Source organism: Nomascus leucogenys, chromosome 20 (assembly GCF_006542625.1).
Source record: "Nomascus leucogenys isolate Asia chromosome 20, Asia_NLE_v1, whole genome shotgun sequence".
Classification (NCBI taxonomy): Eukaryota; Metazoa; Chordata; class Mammalia; order Primates; family Hylobatidae; genus Nomascus; species Nomascus leucogenys.
The window spans coordinates 39,233,132-39,256,044 of NC_044400.1; the positions used below are offsets into that span (position 1 = coordinate 39,233,132).

At 39.1% G+C, this 22,913-nt stretch overlaps 1 protein-coding gene across 1 annotated transcript in view; it reads right to left on the reverse strand.

The window, feature by feature from the left end:
* GABRB1 (gamma-aminobutyric acid type A receptor beta1 subunit) overlaps nucleotides 1-22,913 on the reverse strand; it is a 403,876-nt gene that overhangs the window by 17,692 nt on the left and 363,271 nt on the right. Inside the window, exons 6-8 of the mRNA XM_003258406.2 lie at nucleotides 6,533-6,670; nucleotides 6,277-6,429; nucleotides 3,008-3,252 (exon numbers count right to left, since the gene is read on the reverse strand). Of these exons, the coding sequence (XP_003258454.2) occupies nucleotides 3,008-3,252; nucleotides 6,277-6,429; nucleotides 6,533-6,670 (536 nt within the window). The remainder of the gene's footprint in view (nucleotides 1-3,007; nucleotides 3,253-6,276; nucleotides 6,430-6,532; nucleotides 6,671-22,913) is intronic.

Consider the following 22,913-nt stretch of genomic DNA (forward strand, 5'->3'; position numbering starts at 1 on the left):
CAGGACTTGTACATCTAGATCTGACATGACATAGGCTTTCCTCCTGCCTTTATTCTACCTTTATCATCCTAAAAAATTTCTCTGATATCCTAGTGTGGAATCAAAAGCTTAAAGTGTTTGCTTAAAGTTGTTTTGTAGTCTTTTTATTTTATCTGAATAAATTGATTCCAGTTTGCTTGACGTTTCATTTTGATATGGACAGGAGACAGGAAAATACTGGAAAGAAGGGGGTAGTTCCCCAGTAAAAGCCCCACCCTGAAGCATGGAACCCCACGGCTCTAAATGGGAACAGGCATTTCCATTTTAGTGCCCAAATATTGCCTTTTGGCCCACCATGCCCCCCATCCTGTACCCATATAAACCCCGAACCCTGGGCTCCATGAGCAGAAGAGCAGAGGAGCAGAAGAGTGGCATAATAGAGAAAGAGAGAAGAGAAGGAGTGTCTGAATGTCAAGAGAAGTTTGGCTGGGGATGTTCGGAGAGATGGCCGCGGGATGGCCAAACTCCTGGGGAAGATTATCTTCCCACTCCAACCCCTTTCCAGCTCCCCATTCATCTCACTGAGAGCCACCTCCATCCAGCAATAAGATCCTCCACATTTGCCATCCTTCAACTTGTCCATGTGACCTGATTCTTCCTGGACTCCAGACAAGAACCTGGGTACCAAAAAGGCACTGAACTGGTTAACACTTAAGCTGTCTGCAGATGGCAGAGCTAAAGGAGCACTGTAACACACCTACTGGGGCTTCGGGAATTGCAGGCACCCACCTCTAGATGCTACCATGGGGCCAGAGCCCAAAAGCGCTCGCCCTGGCTCCCACACCTGCCCGTCTGCATGCTCCCCTTCCCATAAGGTTTGAGTGCATGGCAGCCCAACACATGAGCATATCAGGGAACTCTCCTGTTTCAATTTAATTACTCTCCCTAGAGAACATTGCTTTTTAGCAACTGAAGGGCCCTGCTTTCTTCATTATGCTTTCCTAAATTCTACTTATCTTTGAGTATCCATCCAGTTCATGTCTTCTGAATTTTCCCATGACTGAACCTATGCCACCTTTTTTGGGTAGGATTTTCCCTCATGACTTATCGATTAACACACATTCCAAGCTGTGCAGAGGATGAACTAGTATGTTTGAAGGCAACTGAGATGAGCATGGGAATAGAAAAGAGGTGGCTTCCCAAAGTACTTTCAAAGCTGGTATGGTTACAATCAGACACTGGGAAGCTGCTTGTTTTCAGGTATACACCTCAAACTAACTGTGTCCTGTCTCATTTTATAATCACCTCATATGAGTATAATACTCTTTCACAATAAGATCAGAAGATTCTTGAGGGCAAATATCTTGTCTACTTCTCTCCCCATAGCACTGAACACAGTGCCTCACACAAAGGTAGAAGTTTATTTGATGTGTTCCTTTGAATTTTAACCACTTGGCTGAATCCCTAAGTTTTCTTTGCTAATTTTTCAAACAGTGTTTATCCAAACTTTTGTCCTGCTAAAGAGCATGAAGATACACCCTGAAAATGTATAATTTGGCCTAAGCTTAATTATCCAGCCACATTTCACACTACTCTGCTTTCTCCCTCACTATGTTCTTGCTCTACTGGTCTTCTCTCAGTATTTAAACACACAGAATTCCTGCCTCAGAGCCTATGCACTTGCTATTTCCTTTGCCTAGAATGGACATGGCATGGTTAGCTGTTTCTCATCACATAGGTATCAGATCAAATGGTCATTCCACAGAGAGGTCTTACCAAAGTGTCCTGCTCCCTTAAATCTGACCCAAATACTCTTTTGTTCAGCACTCTGTTTTCCTTTTTTAAATTATTATTATTTTAAGACAGGTTCTTACTCTGTCACCTAGACTGGGGTGCAGTGGTGCAATCTCTGCTCACTGCAACCTTTGCCTTCTGGGTTTAAGCCATCCTCCCATCTCAGCCTCCCAAGTAGCTGGGACTACAGGCAAACACCACAATGCCCAGCTAATTTTTATATTTTTTGTAGAGATGAGGTTTTGCCATGTTGCCCAGGCTGGTCTCAAACTCCTAGGCTCCAGTGATCCACCTGCCTCAGCCTCCCAAAGTGCTGGGATTACGGACGTGAGTCACTGTTTTACTTTCTTTTTAGCACTTACTAGTAACTAAAATTATCCTTTTGATATTTGTTTGTGTTTATTGCTTATCTTCTCATGTTAGAACCTAAGCTCCATGAGGGTGAGGAATTTTTTCTCATTCACATCAGTATCCCAAATGCCTAAAACAGTGCCTAAATGAACAGTTGTCACCCTCTGTGCTATCTGGAAAACAATTTGTGGTAGATACACATTTCAACATACTTAATGGTAAATTGATTTCAGTGAAAAATGGCTCAGAGGTAGAGGCTACAGAGATGTTTTTAAAGAATAAACAGATCATTCATTTAAATTTAATTCCATCCAATGAGACCACAGGTTATAAGATGTACCAATGAGAAAAACTCAGTTCTTACAACAACTCTGTGAGATAGACATGCTATAATAATCTCCATTTTATGGATGAGGACACTGGGAGAAAAGGTTAGATAAAGACTTAAATAGGTTGATTTGGCTGAAGTTGTAAAGCCATTAGGTGACTAAACTGGGAATGAAAACTAGGCAGTTTGATTTCAGTCTATGGTTATAACCACTGTGCCTCATCTCCATTTAGATATGCAAAGTATATTCACTTTAGTTCTCTCATTTATTTACCATGCAAATCTAGCATTATTACTTTACATATGCTTTTACAAATAGTTTAGAATAAATAATAATGGACTTGGGGTTAAGTTCCAGGGTATATTACTAATCAATATAACCCTCAATCTAACTTCTTCATTCCTCAGTCCCTGAATATGTAAAATGAAGGCTTGGTTGAGTCTCATTAAAGATCAACTAACATTTTATTAATTGTTTTTAAGTTATGAGAGCCCTAGCCATCATGATGCTGATAAACTTAACAAGAATATTGTTTGGAATATTTGATATCTTACCTGGACTTTATTCATCTCCAGTTTGTTCTTCTCATTGGCACTCTGGTCTTGTTTGCTAGCTCCCTTTTTCTGAGGGCCTTTCCCAAAGAAGATGTAATTTACAAAGGCATACTCCAGCAGAGCCAGGAACACAAATACAAAGCAACCCATCAGATAAATATCAATCGCTTTGACATAAGGGATCTTTGGCAGGGTCTCCCTGAGGTGGGTGCTGATGGTTGTCATTGTAAGCACTGTCGTGATTCCTGTGAAAGAGAAAGACAACACTTAGCTGAAGGCACCACTGTTAAGTTCCTTTTTCAAGATCGAGAGGACAGATGCCATTTGCCATTTCCTTATTGGTGCCCCTGAGTGATCACAGTAGCATGATAAACCACTGGGCAAAAAGGGCAGATATTTTGAAAGACAAGGCATTAGCTTCCCTACATAGTCCATTAATGAATCATAAAATAGAATGTGTAGTTAATGAAGGGTTGAAAACTTTTTTTAATTGCACAAAATAAAAACAAACAAGAAAAGCAGATCAAAATCCCATTGAAATCCTGCTATTGAATGTCGCTCACTTTGTTACATGACCAAGTCTTTCTTCTTCCTTTTCTCAGCATCTCATTCATTGTGCTCCTAAATCTGTCTTTGTGATACTAATCCCTATAGCAGCCTCTACCAAATTGAAAGCTGATGACTAGTTTGAGATCTACTTCATCCCATGAATCTACAGGACACCCAAGTTACAAGGTCAGTATTGCATTTTAAAATAATTGTGTGTCATTCATAGCAAAACATCACCAAAAGAGGAAACATGAGAAATGTCATAATTTGTATCAAGTGCTTGATTTATGTATATTTTACATTTACTATAATCTTGTTGCTTTGATATTTCAAATATTCTCTATTTTCCTGGTTCCAGAACCTAGAATGAATTAGTTCCCTGATGTCAGAAAACAACTTCTTAAAAATTTGAACTTGGATTTGTTGAAGAAGTTTAAGACTGTAAGCTCATAAAAGACATATTTTGTTTTATTTACTTTGTTATATATAGCATTCTTAAGAGTATAATGTTTGTTTAGCTGTATAATAAATATTTTCTGTTGATGGTGATGATGAAGTGATAATTGCAGAAAGCAAGAAGTGAAAAAGAAGTTGGAATCTAGTGTAGATATTTGTTCTGCAATACTAATATTATACATTTGTATAGTGTTGTACAGTTTTAAACACTTACAGTTATAAATTATCTTACATGGCTGTCATAACAGCCTGGAAATGATAGGGAGTGTATATTATTCTCATTTTATAACTGGGTAAACAGAAAATCTGAGATTAATTATTTTGTTTTAGGCCACCCAGCTAGGGTCAAAAGAGCATAGAAATGTTACACAATAGCATTTAAAATAATCAATGAGATGAAAAGGTAAAATCTAAAATTTGATAGAGGCTCTTAAAAATAAAGTCAGAAAGTATAAAATAGATAGTAAAGACAAAGGAAAACTTCCAAAGGGAATGGAAGGTAGCAAAATGAAATGAAGGGAAAAATAGTTTCGCATTCATTTGCCAATCAGATTATTCTAGACGTATATTCCCGGATTTGACTATTCAACTTTCAGAAGAACAGATAAAGTAGGAGGTCAGGGCTACCATACAAAAAATTAAAGTGGTTCAGATCAGTAATAAATTCTAATGTGCTGGACTGATATAAAATGCCATAATGAGTGGTCTTTCTTATTTCTTTGAAAAAACCTTTAAATTTCACCTGATACAATTCTAGCTAATGTGCTCCACAGAAATGAATGAGTCACTTACAAATTCACCAATTGCATTTCTGCTTCTACTGCTCGTTTTACTTTTTTTTTTTTTTTTGAGAGGGAGTCTCGCTGTCGCCCAGGCTGGAGTGCAGTGGCGCGATCTCGGCTCACTGTAGGCTCCGCCCTGGGGGGTTCACGCCATTCTCCTGCCTCAGCCTTTTTAAGCAAAAAGTGTTAGTAAATGAATGCCATTTTAAGTTACACATGTTTTAAAATATCTCAAGTTTTACAGTCCAAAGAATAGCTTAAACAAGCACCTTTATATACTGACATCTCTAATATCTCCAATTAAAATAGTATTAGCTTTTAGGATAGAATAGTAAGGAAAACCACAATTCACAAACTTACTAGTTATTATTTTCTGCTGTGGACATCATCCACTGTTTATTTCTTAAGAATAGCATATAGACATAACAATACTCACGTTCAAGTAATATGTGCAGATGCATATGTGTGATAGATACTATTATTTGTTTGCTTTCTTTAATCTTAGGCTATTCAAAGATTGATAAGGGGTTGCAAACACTTGACTTTGTGAGTTTTATGTATTCAGCCATTACAGATAAGCTGTAGTGATGACAATTAGTGTAGCCGTGAACGGGTATGCTGATCATCTAGTCCAACTTAATAGTCTCCGAAGTGAAGAGATGAAATATGTTAGTTTAGCCAGAAATGATGTGTGCGTGTGTGTGTGTGTGCGTGTGTGAGAATTAGCCCCAGAAGAGATAACTGAAATGGCTGTAGGATCAAATAATGACACAGACTTGCACATCCCCAGATTCACCAGACAGACCTTACACATTCTAACCTTCCAAGGAATCCTTTAAAGTCTCAAATATAGCCTGTCGGCTTTCAGCAATTAATTAACCATGACAGGATTAGTTCTAAATTTTATTCCCCCAAGAAGGAAATCATTTTTATTCTGTCTTGACCACAGATTATTAATATAGCTGATGAATTGTCCGTGCCTTATTCAAGTGTAATAAGCTCCATTTAAAGGAGACTTGGCTTGATACAATTTAATTTATTTAGTATTCAAAGGATAGTATTTCTCAGCAACTGACAGCTTGTTATTAGTCACAAGGTTTAGCTTTCTCCAAATTCATTTGAAAATAGCGCATTGTATATGTTTTTCACTGTTAAAAGCAGGGATTAAAGGGGAAGTCATCCCAAAGTTAGTAAAAATTAGTTTAATGAGAATTTAAAAATATATTCCATGAGACACTTCAGTAGTACTAGATATATTCCAAGATTTTTGTTAGTTTGTTTTGGTAAAATGCTAAAAAGACAGTACATTGTAGAATATTCATTGTAGACATGCTTACATTTAGATGTTTTATATTCAGGGACTTGTATGATGATCTAATTCTTTGGCTTGCTATGAGAGAGCCCTTGCCTATAATTCCTGATATTGGTTATTTGTTTGAAAGTAAAATCTGTTAGCTCTCTGCAGTGCTGAGAATGTATTACCTAGTGCGACTCTGGCTGCAGATGCATCATAGTTGATCCAAAAAGACACCCAGGACAGAATTGTAATCAGTGTAGAAGGCATGTAGGTTTGCAAAATGAAGTAACCAATGTTTCTCTTTAGACGAAAACTTAATGACAGTCGTGGGTATGCTCCTGAGTTGAGAAACAAAAGACAAGTAATCAGACCATCATCTGGTTGGAACCACCTTCTTCCTTTCACAGCACCCCTAGTACATTTTGGGGGAAACAACCTCACCTGTTGTGAACTCCACCTTCTTAGACACCATCTTGTAGTCAACAATTGAAAATTGAGGAAGTTCGATTTTATTAACACCAGTTACTGCCCCTTCTCCTCCATTCCAGTAAAACTCAATGTCATCAGTGGTATAGCCATCTGAAACCAATAAACACAGCACGGTTAAACAAAGTTTAGGAAATCGTTTTGAATACCACCTGGGAGCTAGAGGAAAAATTCCCAGCACAAAAGTGGTAAGGTGGCATTACTTTAAACTAGGATGGTATGCAGGTCTCATGTGGAATGATGTTTCTGATGGTTTGTTAGTAGCTGCATTGAAAGAATGGGTGCATCTGGCTTTACTGAACTTAAGCTCTGGATCATTTAGTGATGTCTGATGTCACTGCTGCAAATTTATTCTTATTGTATCTACTAATGTGCATTCCTTGGTTAAATTGGGGGATGGCTGAACTCTAGGTACCTGGACATGGCTTTGGCTATGTGCTACTTAACAACAACAATAGCACAAGTAATAATAATTGAGCACATATTTGGTAAAAGGATAACAGATAGTGTAAAGAGATGAAGTGTAATGAAAGACCAAGTTTATATATAGCCATTACATGATTAAGACATTAAAAACTACATATTTCTTTTAGAAAATTTGGCATGCTTTTATTCATATCCTTTCATTATAGCTAATATTATTATAGCTAATATATGGGTGAAAGTCTTAGGACTATGTAAATTCTTGAAAATGCTTTTATATCTTTATACTTATGAGAGTGAACTTTAGTTAATTTAAGGGGAATGTGTAGGGAACTGTAGATTGTTATAGAAGGGCCTGTCCTCAGGCCTTCAGCATGAAGGCCCTATGCTGATGGCCTAATCTCTTCCTCTTCCCACTCTGCTCCCACCTGGCAGTGGTCTAGCTGGGTTATCATTATGTGTAAGAGTAACTTGCATAAGAAGAATGTATGGATATATTTTAAAAATCTAAAAATAATTTTAGGCATATTTTAAGACCATATTTTTCTCTACCAGCTAGAGACAAAGAAGATCTTTCTAAATTCATTTTCTATTTAGGTTCACCTCAAATAAAAAAGCATAAAATCTTTTTTTCCATTAGAATTGCAGGGGCTAGTATTTCAAAGGTAACCACATAAGCTTTTTGTAGTGGACATCATGCTGACCTACTTTTGATTAAAGCCACTAATACCTTTTCAAGAGATAAAAAATAATATATTCGATATTTAGAAGTTGAATGCCAGGTGCCAGAGGGTCACCATCAACTTGTCCTTGCAAGAATGTAAGAAATTTTAAGCTAGTCTTCCCCACACCCCTCCCCGCTTTTAAAAAGGAAAACAAAACTGTCTGAACTTTACTGCTTTAAACTGACTTCCAGATATAATCACCAGTGTCTGAAAGACTGAGACCCTCTTTACTATTGGACTTAGAATAATCTACATGGGACTGATTGGCATATTGGGGATTTAACCAAGTTTGGGTATGATTCTGTAAGACTGATTCTAAATATCTCCTTGAGAATTTGATAAAAACCTGCCAATAAAATCCACAGAAAAATATACAAAGATAGATCGATAGATAGATGATAGATAGATAGATGATGATAGATAGATAGATAGACAGACAGACAGACAGACAGATGGAATTCAATGGCAATTTCAGGAGATCATGGGTCCCATTCATGGATTTTAGAATACAAAACTCCTTTCTTAGTTGAAACGGTTAGTGGCAATATGACAGCTTAAATTCAACCCAGATTTCTTCCTTTCCAATTCCAATTCAACCATGAGTTACCTCTCCTAAGCCCAGCAGGAAGTAGTATCTGGGGAATGTGAGTTCTCAGCCCTGTCTGGATCCAGTGGACAATGACATCATGGGGTTTTCTTTCCCCGCTCAGCCACTAGAGAGAACCTAGGGACTGGTGGCATGCAGTCCTTGGGTGGGGATTAGAACAGTGAGATCAAAGAAGATAGCTGGGTGAAGGGGCAGTTGGGCCTACTAAAGAAGGAAGGGTATTACCACCTGGTGTGACTGTCTGGAGGAACTTCTGCCATCTCAGTCCTTTAAGGGGATGTGGGAAAGTTAAAAATGCGGGCTGAGAAATCGCCATACTGTTTTCCATAGATATTGTGCTAATTTACATTCCTACCAACAGAGCATAAACACTTCCATTTCACAACATCTATTGTTTTTTGACTTTTTAAAAATACAGTTTGATTTAGCAGTCCCACTACTGGGTATCTACTCAAAGGAAAAGAAGTCATTATATATAAAAGACTGCATTCGTACATTTATCACAACACAATTTACAATTGCAAAGATATGGAGCCAACCTAAGTGCCCACCAACTGATGAATGCATAAGAAAAATGTGGCATATATATACACCATGGAGTACTACTCAACCATAATGGCGTGAACCCCGGAGGCGGAGCTTGCAGTGAGCAGAGATCGCGCCACTGCACTCCAGCCTGGGTGACACAGTGAGACTCCGTCTAAAAAAAAAAAAAAAAAGGAACAAAATAATATATTTTGCAGCAACTTGGATGGTGTTGGAGGCCATTATCCTATATGAAGTAACTCAGGAACAGAAAACCAAATATTGCATGTTCTTATTTGTAAGTGAGAGCTAAGCTATGGGTAGACAAAGGCATACACAGTGGTATAAGGAATGTTGGAGACTCAGAGGTGGGGAGGCTGGGAGGAGGGTAAGGGATAAAAAAAATCACCTATTAGGTACAATGTACACTATTTAGGTAATGGATACATCAATAACCCAGACTTCACCACTATATAATTCATCCATGTAAGTAAAAACCCCTAAAGCTATTGAAAAAAAAAGAGAGAAAAGGCAGGTTGGGTCACTGAGAGAGAGAGAGAGAGAGAGAGAGAGAGAGGGAGAGAGAGAGAGAGAGAGACTACCTCCTGGTGCATCAACAGGGGATGACAACTTGGCTGGAGCTCACTATGCTTTCCATCTAGAACTTTGTTCCTTTTAAGGTGACCTGGCAGCTGGGCCCAAACCCCAAAGAATAAGTAAGAAAAAATAACAATGCATATAAGGAACCCAGTAGCCCCAGAGAAGGAAAACAAGTGGAACAGCTAGATTAGGTACCATCTAGTGAAAAGAACTGAGGAGGAAGCAAATAACAGCTTGAACTCTTCATTCCTCACTCTTGGTAAAAATATAGGGACACTTAACAGATATCTGATTACAGCACAGGCAACTTTTTATTCTAAAACTCAATGGTTTTTTTTTAATATATGAAATGTCTTAGGTAAATTGAAGAGAAGATGGCCACTGATGAGGCCAGAATTTGTGGCTTGGAAGACAATTTTATAGATATTTGGAAAGCATGAAGAAACTATAAAAGCTTTGAAGGACTCATCTAGGAGATCTAATATACGAATAGTGGGCATTCCTGAAAGCAGGGAGTTATATAGACGAGGAGCCATAATAAACAAAAAGGAAACACAAATTCCCCAGAGCTTACTAAATAAATTATTTTGCAGATTGGCAAGCTCACTATATCAGGTCATCCCAATATCATTCCTAAACTCCAAGGGTGTAATCATAGTCTTAACAATCTTCCAGACAGAAAGTACAAGGTGTTTTCAATGGAAAAAGTATTGAACTTCTTATACACAATGCTGGAAAGAAAAGATTATAGAATGACATCCACAGAACATCTAGAACATAGGCATAAAGGACAGCAACTCTGAGACCCAAAAGCACTACTCCCTGCCAAAGTACCACTTCTTGTTAGAGAACATATATAAAGATTCAGAGGACATCTCATCTAGGCACCTGCATGAGGAAACTCTTCTACAGAATACTCTAATCAAACAGATCAATCAGGACAGATAAGGGAATTCCTTAGAAACACAGGAACTGTAAAGAATCATGACTAATCAATTCCATGCAAATTAATTTGAAGATGTGGATTAAATGGGTAATTTTCTCAGAAGAAAGCATTTTTTAAAGCCCAAATCAGGAGGCACAGAAAATCAAAACAGCTTGATTTCATCCCTACAAACAAACAGGTATTTAAGAACTGACAATTCTATTGCTACTTAAACAGTTCAGAGCATAGGCTAAGAATGAACATTTCTAAATTATTTTCATAAAGTAAGCAGAACATATTAGCAAACAAAATCCAGCAGTACTTTAAATAATAAAGCATAATCAATATGATTTATTCTAAGTTTAATATTAGAAAATCTAGTAATATACTTCATTATAATAACAAATCTAAGGAGAAAAAAACCCATATGATTACTTATACAGGTACTAAAATGGCATTTGATAACTTTCAACAGCAGTTCTCTCTTTTAACAAAGCAAAAAGCATCATTCAATAAATATGAGAAAGGGCCGGGCGCGGTGGCTCACACCTGTAATCCCAGCACTTTGGGAGGCCGAGGAGGGCGGATCACGAGGTCAGGAGATTGAGACCATCCTGGCTAACACGGTGAAACCCCGCCTCTACTAAAAATACAAAAAATTAGCTGGGCGTGGTGGCGGGTCCCTATAGTCCCAGCTACTCGGGGAGGCTGAGGCGGGAGAATAGCGTGAACCCGGGAGGCGGAGCTTGCAGTGAGCCGAGATTGCGCCACTGCACTCCAGCTGCGGTGACAGAGTGAGGCTCCGTCTCAAAAAAATCCCAGCTACTCGCGAGGCTGAGGGAGGAGAATCGCTTATACCCGGGAGGCGGAGGTTGCAGTGAGCAGAGATCATGCCACTGCACTCCAGCCTGGGCGACAGTGCGAGACTCTGCCTCTCTCTCTCTCTCTCTCTTTCCCTGTGTGTGTGTATATATATATATATACGCACACACACGCATATATATATGAGAAGATATTTCCTTAACATGGGAAGATATCTCTTTCCTGTTCCCAAACCAGCATCATGTTTAGTGTGGAATCAGAAAAACATTCCCATGAAAGTTAAGGAGAAGATGACAGTGTCTACTACCGTTGTTAATATTTAACATTGTTCTGGAAATACTAACCAAGACATTGGACAACGGAAAGAAAGTTGAGGTACAGAGTTGGAAAGCTGCTGGTTAAACTATCAGGAGTTGCAAATTATGCAATTGTATATTCAGTAAACCCCAAAGAATTAACGGAAGAGCTATTACAAACAATAAGAATTTGGTAGCGTAATGGGGTATAAAATTACTATACAGAAATTGATAACTTTAATATATAAAACAATAACTTATAACACACAATAGATGATAAAGACCAATTAAAAATAGAGACAAAATTATCCAGTAATAAATTTGGTCAGAAATATGCAAAACACATATGAAGCAACATTTAAAATAAATTTGAAGGGCAGAAAAGAAGCCTTGAACAAATAAAAGGCACAGCATATTTTTGAAAGGAAAACTCAACATCGTAAGTTTCACAATTTAATATGATTGCCTCATAATGCCAATAGGATTTTTGTTTTGGGAACTAGACTAGATGAATTGAAAGTTAAAATAAACAAACCCAAGAAAACTCTGAAAAAATAGTAGAAATAGGCTGGGGGTGGTGACTCACGCCTGTAATCCTAGCACTTTGGGAGGCCGAGGTGGGTAGACCACTTGAGATCAGGAGTTCAAAACCAGCCTGGCCAACATGGTGAAACCCTGTCTCTACTAAAAATACAAAAAAAAATTAGCTGGGCGTGGTAGCAAGCACCTGTAATCTCAGTTACTCAGGAGGCTGAGGGAGGAGAATTGCTTGAACCTGGGAGGCGGAGGTTGCAGTGAGTCGAGATTTCACCACTGCACTCCAGCCTGGGCAATAGAGCAAGACTCTGTCTCAAAAAAGAAAAAAAAAAGTAGAAATAAGGGGCAACTAGCCCTACCAGGTAGTAAAACATTATACAACCTCAATAATTACGACAGTGTGATCCCAGTGCTGGAATTGAAAGAAAGATCAACGGGTAACAATAAAAAATTCAGAACTAGTGCCAAATACATAGGAAAATTAAGAATATGGTAGAAGTGGTACCTCAAATTATTGGGAAAAGATAGTTTAAGAAATCAGGCTGGCTAAGGAATTACTTGAAACAGCAGTTTGGACCCCTATTTCATGTCATAAACTATTGTAAATCTCAAATAAATTGTAGATCTATCTAGAAAATATGACTATACTTATAGCACAAGAAAACATGGGAGAATTATTTTATACTACTGGCATGGATGAGGCCTTTCTAACTCTAACAAATAATTCGTAAGTCATAAAAAATTAACACATTCAGCTACATTAAAAAAGTGTGGCAATAAAAATCTATAAACAGAATCAAAAGCAAATGAGAGACAAAAAATAATTGCAGTTCATATTTAAGACAAGGGTTAATGTTCTTAACATATAAAAAACTTCTACAAACAACAAAAAAGAAAAAGACAAAAACCTCAATAGAATATAGTAAAAGGATATGAACAGAGAGTTCACTGAAAAATAAAAATGCCCAAACTCAATTATAATCAGAGAAATACAAATTAAAATTAAAACTGTATCAAGATACTACTTTTTGCCTTATAACTTGGAAAAAATCCACAAAGTGATAACATACTTTGCTGAGCATGTGGGGATGCAGCTACTCTCATGTTGCTGATGAGGATGTAATTTGTTATAACCCAAATGGAATGCAGTTTGCTTCAGCTATCAAAAATATTAATGTATATGCCCTTTCACCAAGCAACTCCTATTTTAGGAAATCATTGCTGAGGAATTACTGAAAAAAGTAGTTTGGACCACTCTTTCATGCCATGAACTACTGTAAATCTTAAATAAATTGTAGACCTTTCTAGAGAATATAACTATAAAAATTTCTAGAAATTAATCATTGAAGAAATTTCTAGAAATTTCCTTCTAGAAATTTGTGTGAATTGCACAATTGTGAAGAATGTGCATACAGGATTATTCATTAAAATACTGTTGTAATAGAAAATATTTGAAACAACATAAATGTCCCCTGATATGGTTTGGCTCTGTGTTCCCACCCAAATCTCATCTTGATTTGTACTCCCATAATTGCTTCATGTTGTGGGAGGGACCTGGTGGGAGATAATTGAATAATGGGGGTAGTTTCCCCCATACTGTTCTCCTGATAGTGAGTAAGTCTCATGAGATCTGATGGTTTGATAAGGGGAAACCCATTTCCCTTGGCTCTCATTCTCTCTCTCTTCACCTGCTGCCATCCATGTAAGATGTGACTTGCTCCTCCTTGCCTTCCGCCATGGTTGTGAGGCTTTCCTGGCCACGTGGAACTGTAAGTCAAATTAAACCTCTTTCTTTTGTAAATTGCCCAGTCTCGGACATGTCTTTATCAGCAGCATGAAAACAGACTAATACATCCTCTGATAGAAGAGTGGTTAACTAAATTATAAATTATAGCACACTAATGCACTGTTATAAAGCCATAAAGAACAAGGAAGTTCTTATATATAATATTAAAAAACTCTCAAAAATCCACTTTTAATTAAAAAAATCAAAGTTCAGAACAATAATGTTGCAACATGCTAATATATGAGGGAAAAATCTGGGAAAAACAGAAACATATTTGCATATACTTGTAGGTGTATGAAAAAACTCTGGAGGGACAGATAACAAGGTAATAACAATTTCTTTTGGGGGACTAGGAAGATGGATGATAAGGATGAAAGGGAAATTTTCACTCTAAACTTTTAATGTATTTTGAGTTTTGAATCATGTGAGTGAATTAACAATCAAAAAATTAAATTACAAAGAAGGAAATCTTAGCATCCTATGTATTTTCTACATGTGGGCAATGAGATTTCAAATACACACTTCCAGAAGATCTGGAATGGGGTTTATTAAGAAAAAGTTTTATGAGCAGGGAGTGATATGGTTTGGCTCTGTGTCTCCACCCAAATCTCATCTCGAATTGTAATCACCACTTGTGGGAGGCGGGGCCTGGTGAGAGGTGATTGGATTATGGATGTGGATTTTCCCCTTGCTGTTCTCGTGTCAGCGAGTGAGTTCGAATGGGATCTGATGGTTTAAAAGTGTGTGTGTGGCACTTCCCCCTTTGCTCTCTCTCGCTTTCTCCTGCTGCACCATGTTAAGACGTGCTTGCTACTCCTTCGCCTTCTGCCATGATTGTAAGTTTCCTGAGGCCTCCAAGCCTTTGTGTAGCCTGTGGAACTGTGAGTCAACTAAACCTCTTTTCTTCATAAATTACCTACTCTCAGGTAGTTCTTTATAGCAGTGTGAGAACAAACTAATACAGGGAGGTAGTGGATCACCAATTGTTTCCCAAATTCTCATTATCCCATGGTTTAGGCTCATCAGGTAGCCTGGGTGCACTGTGGCCAATGTTCCAGTAGAAAGGAACCCTGCCTTGCAATGCTGTACATCTCACATTTTTATAGGATTGCGTGGGGTAGCCTTAGGAGCTCAGCGGCTGAGACCAGCTTCTGTGTCTGTCTAGTTAACTCAGATCTGCTGAGTCTGCTCACTTCCAGGGAGGAGGAAATGAGCTGCCAGCACCACCCAGACCTGCCTCTCCTCAGAGAAAAAAAAATTGCTTTTCTATCAAGTAACACAAAAATCAGATAAGTTAAAGAATTCACGATGCCCACGAGATAAAAACAAACCAATTGGCTTGGAAGAAGGGGAAGTGCTGATGCCAAGCTTGAGAGAAATTTCTCCCACGGGCTTTTTTTTTTTTTAATGTGATGAAAAATGCCTCAGCAAAATCCATTCAGGAAGATGGTGTGAAAGGCGAACTTTTTCATAAAGATAGATGGAATTAAAATAAGTACGATTTAGTTTTTAAAAATCCTTTAAGGAGCCAAGACAATACAGTCCAAATTTAAAGCTCTCTTCTTGTCTGACTTATCTAGGCACGGATTTTAGTAGCATATCTAAATATCCTTTGCTCACCTTTATATGGGGCTGGGGTGGTCTTTCATTCAGTCAGGTTCTCGTTAAGTGCCTCACATTTCACAAATGACTGTCTGTCCTGTTCTGAGCTAGACTGCACATGGTTTTGCTTTTAGTTAGCAACATAGAATATGTTGCTGGATATTTGTTAAGGAGGGAGTTGTAAACCAGTATCTAGAGACTCTGTGGAGAGAAATACTATTTATAGATCAAAGCCTGAATAGGAACCTTTGCTCTTGTCCCAATTAAAGTCTGGATTTACCTATAGCTTTTGATTTCATTATGCCTGTCATTAGTTTGTGATCCTGGGTGGCCCATTTTCAAGTAGGCAGTAAAAACGGGGCTGACAAAACACAGCTTCCATGTTAGCTTTAGAGTCACCCATCAGTGATGCTGGCATGCTTACTTTCCCTTCCTGGGTGCTCTAACATGAGGTCTTTGCTGACTCTTCTCTGCCACAGACAACTTCTCTTATCTTTCTAGATACCATCAGGATCCCTGATGAAGCACAGAACAATACCTAGTTCTTAGGGACGGCATCAAACATACCTAATTCCCTAAACTGGCAAGCAAATCAATGGAAAATATACTTGACATTGCAATACACCCACTTGTAGTGCCTGCTATGCGTCAAACACTATCCTAGGCATGAAGGATATGCAGTGGGTTAGGCATGGCCTTTTCAGGATCTCATGGTCTAATAGCATTCTAAGCAAACTATTGACCCAAGGGAGTTAAACTTCTCAGAGGATTTGGCCAGATGGGTAGAGCGGGCCTGCCTGGCAGAAGGAGTAACATATAGGATGAATACTGTATGCAGGGAATAATATAAATGTTGGATGATGTCAATGGCATATTGTGATTTACTTCATGAAATTTACTCAATAAGCGACTTAATTTTAGCAAGAAAACTGAACTTTGGCAAAGTTGAATCCATACAAACACTACAAAATCCTCAACAATTTCAGTATGCAAAGAAAAAACTGGGCCAAGAAGAGTAAGGTAATTAGGTAGCCAGGATTGAGTGTAGGGAGAGCTGTAGGTAGACTCCTATGGCCACTGGTCACAGTCCTTCCTGCTCCTAATTGACTTACATAAACTCCACTATACACATGCCTCGAAAAAAGCACAGAACCAGGTTGAATTTTACCTGGCTTATCTGTCTTTCCCCCACTAGGCTCTGAGCTTCTTGAGGTCAAGGACTGATTCTCATCATTTTTGCTTGCAATCAAAAGACTGAAGTAGGAGATTCCAGGATGAGCCACTAGCGATGACTCCCAGAACCACAGTGCAGATTGGCCCTTCAAAGGGACCGATCGCCACAGTCAGAAAGCTGGTAATCAAGTAGCTACAGTAACCACATTGACTCCAGGATCACAGAAAGCTAAAACCAGAATTCTTGGTTCCAAAGCCATCCATGAGGTATGATCTGCACCAGCAAAATGGATGCTTCAAACACTTCCTCTGACATGACTCCATATAATCCAGAAAACTAAATTATAGCCACAATCTCAGTTTCCAGAGAATCTGGGAGATGTAGTTAGCTTTCTCAAAGGAGGTTAGCATACACGCTAAACTAGCTAGATGGACTTCTGCTGTCTGCAACAGACACTGGATTGACATACCTTCTTTCTCTTCTAGGGAAGAACTATTTGCTCCAGCATCGTGATTACCAGAGCTTTTCATTAAAACCTCTGTTGTAACCCATGTCAGTCATTCACTTGATATTTCTATGCTGCATACTCCACTTTCTATGCTCTACTCTGTACTGCTGGGGCTGGGCTTCCTGCCTCTCTGGCTTCATGTTAGATGCTTCCCCTAGGAAGAGCTAGCTGAAGATTAGAAGGTGGAAGGGAGAGGCTGGGCGCGGTGGCTCAAGCCTGTAATCCCAACACTTTGGGAGGCCAAGGCGGGCGGATCTATGAGGTCAACAGACGAAGACCATCCTGGCCAACATGGTGAAACCCTATCTCTACTAAAAATACAAAAATTAGCTGGGCATGGTGGCGCACACCTGTAGTCCCAGCTACTCAGGAGGCTGAGGCAGGAGCATCACTTGAACCTGGGAGGCAGAGGTTGCAGTGAGCCGAGATTGTGCCACTGCACTCCAGCCTGGTGACTGAGTGAGACTCCATCTCAAAAAAAAAAAAAAAAAAAAAAGGTGGAAGGGAGAAAGAAGTTTCCTGCTCCTGGCTTTTGCAGCATGGTAGTGCCTCAGTTTCTGGCAACTGCTGCCAGGGCAATTGAAGAAGTCACCTCTCTTTTGGCAATTCCACAAACAACTAGGACAATGCCTCTCATAGGATCAGATCAGATTCAAACTTGTGCTCTACTGCAAGCGTGCTAGCAGCCTCTCACATCTGCCCATTTAGCACTCTTCTCCTTCTTTTTGCTTTTTTTTTTTTTTTTTTTTTTAGCCCTTCCAACCCTTTGTAACAAAGTCTCTATTAAATTCCCTTTTTGAAAACCCTGGAGTGGTTTCTGCTTCCCAGATAGGATCCTGTCAGTTACATAGTACTGAACATACCATGCAGAATATTTCAACTGTTTCTATAGCTTTGTGTTTATCTCTACCCTTTGTCTTCTCTATTCCTCATTATATTATAAGCTCTTTGAAGAAAAGGCCCTTCTTTTATTCATTTAAAAAATTCCTGATGCCTAGAACAGATTCTGTCTATAGTAAAGGTTCAATACATATTTTTGAATAAATAAGTTAATATTGTTTGCTGCTTAGAGTTTTGAGTTTATGGTCCCAAACTGGTAATCTGATAGAGGGACCTATTTGGTATATTCTTGAGCCTGATTTACTCCCTGATGAAGGAGGCCTTCACAGAGGCCTTACAGGTAAGTCTGGGCACCAAGGAAATGGAAAAATCTGTGTATTAGTTTTAGGCTTACTGAGTTAACTAGGTAACAGAAGTGATGGATTACAACCTCAAGCTGGTCTTTGAATTATAAGATCCGAGGTGAGAAACATGTAAGCACCAGTTAGCTGAGAGTCAATGATGGTTTGCCGCTTGCGGTTGAGGTGGGGAGAAGGGTGAGTCAAAACAGCACCTCACATTATCTCCCACTTCTGAAGAGCAGCAGAGCATGTCAATACTACACAAAATAAAAAAGCTGGACTATGACTACTGATCAATGGAGATTTTAATAATATTCAACAATTTATCCAGTCAGTGGTCTGGGTCTTTATTTCCAAGCTCACATGCACTTTGTTTAACTAAAACCCATTAGGCTTAGTGTTCAAGGCAGAGATAATTACAGATGATTTGGGGGAAAAAAAGAAGGCTTACTCCTTTTCTTTCTTTCTTTTTTTTTTTTTTTTCCTTTGAGACACAGTCTTTCTCTTTTGCCCAGGCTGGAGTGCAGTGGGGTGATCTTGGTTCACTGCAACCTCCACCTCCCATGTTCAAGCGATTCTCCTGCCTCAGCCTCCTGAGTAGCTGGGATTACAGGCACGTGCCACCACACCCGGCTAATTTTTGTATTCTTAGTGGAGATGGGGTTTCACCATGTTGGCCAGGCTGGTCTCTAACTCTTGATCTTGTGACCCGCCCGCCTCAGCCTCCCAAAGTGCTGTGATTAGAGGCATGAGCCACCGTGCCCGGCCAGCTTACTCCTCTCCAAGTAGAAGCTTGAGTTTTCATGGGCGCAATAATGGCAGTTAGATCCAAAGGAAAGAATACTGGCTTTGAAATACACTATTATTTCAAAGGTTACACAAGAACATTTTGCCACAGAATGAGAACATCAATTTACTCACACCTAAACAACCTATTTTGCCAAAGGTTTTCTTTTATGAACCAGTGACTTCACACAGTGACTCAGAGTTGAACACTTGGATACCAAGGATGTTGCTTCCTAGCAACAATAACTCTTGATATTTCCTTTCAGCCCCTGGGGACTTCTTAGTGGTGAAGAAAGCACAGATAAAATTAAGTCGATGTCAATGGATAAAGATGCATGGAGTTAGTACAATTGTAGAAGTATCTGGGATGTTAGTATTCTTTTGGTACTTGAAACACTCTATTTTGGGTGCATTTTCTAATTTGAAAATAAAAATTACTCCCCACTGTGCTTAATAGAGCTAGGGGGATCGTCTAGTCTTGTACATAAATGTGTTTCAGATAATGCAGACATTTAAGTTTCTAATCCATGGGTGGGCAGAAGTAAGTTTATGTCCTGTTGTGGAGCAGTTGTAACCCAATCTCAAATTTCGTGGTGTGGATCTTGATTGGCTTAGACCAATCATTAAAATATGGTGATTGGCTCAGGGTTAGGCAACAATCCAGGTCTAAAACAATTATCTCATAGCAGTCCCCCGGCCAAATTAGTTGCTTGGCAATAGGCATGTGATCCAAGTTGATCCAGTCCCAAAGAAACCTAGGACTTTTCTTCGATAGTCAGAGGAAAGGTAATTTCTTTTTCTCTTTTAGCTGTTTGCAAACAAGCATGTTGAGTGGAGAGTGCCTGGTCCTTACAGGAGCCAGTACGTTTCCTTCCTGTTTACATCAGTTGCACCTAATTAAAGTATCCTAAATGACACTCAAAATCAGCATTTCAACTATTGTTAGAAAATAACCTACTGAAATAAGCATAGTGGTCTACCACTCCCTAATTCCTCTTACTCTTCCCACATGAGAGGAGACATATTAGGAATTTATCAAGAGCTCTGCTGTTGTAGCAATGTAGATGCTTTACACTACAGTTATTGGATATTTGGAATTGTGCATCTTAGCTTCAGATAAGACAGTCAACTGGGTTTAATTTTTCCAGCGGCTCCAGATCTGTATAACAATTATTCAAAAGGCTACTTTGGGTTCCTTTCTCATGGAACTTTGTATCTCCATGACACCCCAAGAAGCAGCAAATAAACTATGGAAGCCAGAGTTTTAAAACATTCTCACAGTTAAAGGCAAAATGCAACAACCCATTTAATGTTTGATTCCTGACAACCCACTGTTTGAATGGTCATCCACTGCTTACAGATAGCCATATTACTATTTTCTGAGTCTGCTCAGTAGTTAATTAGGTTTTTAGATAATTGTGAGAAAACATTTTCAATGGTCCATTTTCAAGGCATGATAAATCTAAGCACTTGGCAGCCCGCTTGCAAATGAAACAAACCTCACGGCTCATGCACCTAGAAGGTCACAATAAGAGAACAGAATGTAGAGGAAGGGTCAGCCCATAAAAGGGAAGACAGTTTCGTTATTGAGAAATCAAATCTTAAGCAGGGAAGGGGATGGGGATAAACTTATAAGGGGATGATGAAACTTAGGTGATGTCCAGGAAAATTGTAACCCCACAGTACTCAACCAATGAGGAACTGGGGGAGGAACTTTTGTGTAAGAGATAAATTACCTGTTGTGACTTCCCCAAGTGTACCTGCCCACCAAACACCACTTTCACTGTTCTTCATACCTCTAAGTCCATTCTTTGGGTTTGGATTGGTGAGTGTGTTTCTGATAATAATCATTAGAAAACATGTTCTATCATAAGTAAACATTCGTCTTCTTGGAGAGTATCCACCGTGACATCCTTGCCCACCCCTGTGTTAATAGAAAACAAACCCAATCCTTTTTTTCTTTTCTTAACATAATAACACCTCCCATCTTTGAGAACACTTCTCATGCTCCCTTTCTTTTATTCTCCAGGCTCTGGTCTTTCCCAGGGTATGCTCAGTCTTAGGAAATTTTTTCTGCTCACGGTTTCCAGTTTACTTACATGTCCCATGAAGTATGCAGCCCTAAACTTAGGGGTAGTCATGTCTACCTTGTTTCTTTTACCTCTTTTTTGGTTATCTGTCTTCTTTCTCTATTGCACAGACCTGTCCCCAAGGTTAATTCTGCCCTCGTTATGGAGCCACTCTTGATTGACATAAGAATTACACAGCAGCAGATTTGGACGTATCCCCAGATTTGTGATCTTAGAGTCCAACCATGTTTTCTGATTTCTTAAGCATCCTCTGGAAAGCCCCATTATTTCCAACCAGATCTAAGACATAACACACCTAAAGCAAGGTCAGGATACTCAGGCTTCTCCCTACTCCATTTGGACCCTGGCCTTTTCTATGTTTGGACAATATGTAAATTCCCAGAGTGACTTTTCTAGAGCCCGGTTTCTTCATATCTGACTGTTTACACTGTCCAGTCCACTAATCCTTGTCTACACTAGACCATACCCATTTAAAGGCATTTAGACTCCAGGCATTATATCAAATACATTAAAGTGTATTCACATTCCATGTTAAACATAATTTACATATCACTATAAAACAATTGCAGCTTATTTGTTAACCTATTATATTAATTTTAATATTGTAGTATTCCTTATGTATTTTGGAGCCAATAATCCGTTTAAGACCCTTGAGTGATTTGTAGATGTAAACATTTTGCCTATAATGCATGTTGGCTATATGGCTGAATCTTTGACACCAGTGGGGCTCTAGTGCAATGGCCAAGATCTCCTTCTGAGCTTTCTTTATTTGGAATATGTCCAACTCCTTCTAAATTTCCCACTGGTAGGAATTCTGCTGCCACCATTAGATCTCCTGACCCTGACTGTGGCACTTCTTGACTTTTAAATTGGCTGTCTACTTGTAATTTCTCAAGATGAAATTGCCTGCCAGGTTGAACTGCATGTGATAGGCATCCATCTGGGCTATCCAGCTGGGGTTGAGCCTCTATACAACCCTATTCTCACCTCCTCTACCATTTTTCTGGTCCTATTTGGATGAGATCCCCCCAAGCCTGCCCAAGTCATGACATTCTTGGAGTGACTGGCTAGCAAAGTCTAGTCAGTGGTCTTCCATTAAAGCAGCACAAGTTCAAATTAGCTTTTTCCACAATCAAATGGTTTTTACTTTCTTTTGGACTCACACATAAGAACTAATATTGTTCCCACTTAATTGTATCTAGCCAGTTTGATAATTTTATCAAATTCAATTTGACTCACTATTTTAGCCTATTGAGTTTTTGCCTTTTGAGATGGAATCTCACTCTGTGGCCCAGGCTGGAGTGCAGTGGCACAATCTTGGCTTATTGCAACCTCCACCTCCCAGGTTCAAGTGATTCTCCCACCTCAGCCTCCAGAGTAGCTGGGATTACAAGTTCATAACACCATAAAAATATTAGCCCAGCTAATTTTTACATTTTTAGCAGAGATGGGGTTTCTTCACGTTGACCAGGCTGGTCTTGAACTTCTGACCTCAGGTAATCCCCCCGTCTTGGCCTCCCAAAGTGCTGGGATTACAGTCATGAGTCACTGTGCCTGGGCCATTTTTATTTCTGGATCCTGATTTGCTCAACTTCTTAGTTTCATGTTACCTGCAAATTTGAAAAACATGCCTTTTATCATTATTCCCTTGATTGAGACAAACGTGGACTGGCAGAGACAAAGACAGAGCCCTGTAAGACTTCCCTGGTAATATTCCTGTAGGATGAATCAAGTCTTTAATCAGCACTT